The 2,459-nt window shown below is 37.7% G+C and overlaps 2 protein-coding genes across 2 annotated transcripts; one reads left to right on the top strand and one right to left on the bottom strand.

Annotated features, from left to right (window-relative positions):
• Window positions 1-156, bottom strand: HELRODRAFT_148336 (hypothetical protein; the record flags this gene model as incomplete). The annotated part of the gene is made up of 1 exon (XM_009022698.1): window positions 1-156. A coding segment is annotated over one exon (156 nt), but the record flags the coding sequence as incomplete, so codon positions are not given.
• Window positions 157-1,703: 1,547 nt separating this feature from the next.
• On the top strand, window positions 1,704-2,459 carry HELRODRAFT_143271 (hypothetical protein; the record flags this gene model as incomplete). The annotated part of the gene is made up of 2 exons (XM_009022697.1): window positions 1,704-2,274; window positions 2,341-2,459. Coding segments are annotated over 2 exons (690 nt in total), but the record flags the coding sequence as incomplete, so codon positions are not given.

The following is a 2,459-nucleotide window of genomic DNA, read 5'->3' as shown; positions in this document are numbered from 1 at the left end:
ATTTCGTAACCATTTCGTAACTTGTAAATAAGTGATCCCACACTCACTGGCTAGTAATTCTTTCGTTTCTTGGTCAGGATATGAAAATGCTATGTGGCTCTGGTAAAATTCTTCTAGCTTTTCTGTTCTTTCTTTTGTAAGATACACACGTCTTTTACCATGTTTGGACGTGGCGTTCACTTGTATGTTGTTGTCATTAGAATTTGGATTTGAAGTGGCGGTTGTACTGGTAGGTGGGACTGACGTTGCGGTTGAAATACCGGGTGCGACTAATGGGGAGTCATGTTGATTGCTGTTATTATCGGCGTTTGGATTTGAAGTGGTATGTGTAGAGAAAGCCATCGTTGGTTGTTGGCTTGGTTGGAAAATAATTGCTGCTTGTTGACAATACATTGGTGATTTGATTGGATTGGCTGACGTTGCGGTTGAAGTACTAATGTGTAGTCAAGTTGATTGCTGTTTACATCAGGGTTTAGATGGGAGTTAATTTTGTAGGTGTTAAGTAAGCCATTGCTGGTTGATGGTTTGGTTAGAAATAATTTGCTCCTTGTTGATTTGGTTGTTGAATTGATGTGAAATTTTGTGCATACGGTTGATTGGATGTACACAAATGTCCAGAAGTTTTGGTTGGTGAGCAATAATATGAGTAAGGTTGGTTGTATGCACCATAATATGAGGATTGTTGATTGTTAAAGAAATAAGTTTGTTGATTGTCCGGTGCAAACAGAGTTGGTTGTTGAATGGACGGAGATTGGGTACTAATGTTCGAACAATTTGAATTAGTGAAATTTTGGTTGTCGCCGGAAGAGTTTAAATTTGCTGTTGTTTGCATGAAAGTTTGGTGACCGTCAGATTGTCGATTAGTTGATTTGCAGAAAAGCTATTTTGGTTGGTTTAGTTGTTCATTTTTAATTAATTTGAGTAAATGAAAATAATTTTCAAATAATATACCTTGATAGGTAATTTAGAAATTTTAAGTACCCGATGAGCAGACGGAGGACGATGTTGCTTGGTTGAGAGGATGAAGTGAAATGAACTCCGACTCCCGTCCTCTTCTTTATATAGACTTGTTGCTGCATGGACACGAAGTTCCTTCCTTTCTTTGTTACCTAACTGATTGGTCGCATGATCCGATGAATTCTTTGCTGTCAACTTATTTACGAAAAATGATTGATGTCAGTGAAGTGCATTAAAATACATGATTGACTTTGTTCCTGCCTGATCTCGTTGATTATTAGTTGTAAAGTGAGTTTATTGCTTCGATATTCATTTTACAACATTCATGAAACCTGATGATTTTTAACGCAAAAAATTAATTTAGTATTATGAATAAAATGGAATAATTATAGTCATCTTATTAATTAATTTATGATAAGATGTAAATGATCCAAAGTGATCTAACTAGTTTCTACGTAATAGCAATTAGTGTGTGTAAGTTTTATTTCAATTTGGTTTTATGAATGAAATGAAATAATTATAATCGTATGATTGATATCTTTGGTTCCTCTGACGAAAAGGGAACACACGAAGTGTTGCCAGCTGATGATGTGGTAACAAAGAAGCGCAGAAGAGTTAGGAGGAACAAAAGTCATCCAACAAGTGATGAACCGTCATCATCTCCGCCATCAAACATCGCTGCCGATAATGAGCCTATTGTTTATGATTTTGATCTGATGATGGCGAAGAAGAAGGAAGAAAAAAGGAGGAGGAAGAGAAAAATGGATGACGTTGACGTCATCAATGATAACGACGATGCCGTCGCAGAAATGATAAAAGTCATGAACACAGCTGCCGAGCAAGATAGACAATTGAATAGTCAAAAAAAACCAGCCATTCGAGTTATGCGGCAACTTCCATACGTCAAAGCAAAACTCGGTACACTGGACATCCTAGAATCGCTATCAGATTCTGGAATTCTCAGTTCTATAGCAATCTGGCTGGCACCTTTGCCCAATCTATGCTTGCTTCATTTGGAAGTTAGGGAGACACTCCTCAAGCAACTACTTGATTATCCACCGATAAGTAGCGAGGCATTGAAGACAAGTGGACTCGGAAAGGCAGTGGCCTACCTTTACAAACATCCAAAAGAAACTACAAATAACAAAGGTATATGTCAGCAGTTGATAACAAGGTGGGCCAAACCATTATTTCGTCAAGATGTTGATTTTAAAGATTTTACAAGAGAAGAACGACAACAGCGAGATTTAGAACACTGTTCTAAAAAACGTAAAGTATCCTCAAAAATTGAAGAGCAGGAAGAAAAAAATTCCTCCGGTGAACTCGTCGGATTTACCGAAGCCTTAACCGTGAAAAAGAATGACGAACGTTTATTACGAGGAGATGCCAATTTGGTTGGAAAACAACGTTTATTGCGAGAAGATGCGAATCCGGCTGATAGAGCTAGACTACCAGAACCATCCCTCAAGGAATACATCATAAGACCAAAATGGAAGGTTGAA

Source organism: Helobdella robusta (assembly GCF_000326865.2).
Source record: "Helobdella robusta unplaced genomic scaffold HELROscaffold_33, whole genome shotgun sequence".
In the NCBI taxonomy this organism is placed as follows: domain Eukaryota; kingdom Metazoa; phylum Annelida; class Clitellata; order Rhynchobdellida; family Glossiphoniidae; genus Helobdella; species Helobdella robusta.
Note: the sequence above shows the minus strand (reverse complement) of the source record. Positions and strands in the feature narration are given on the sequence as shown.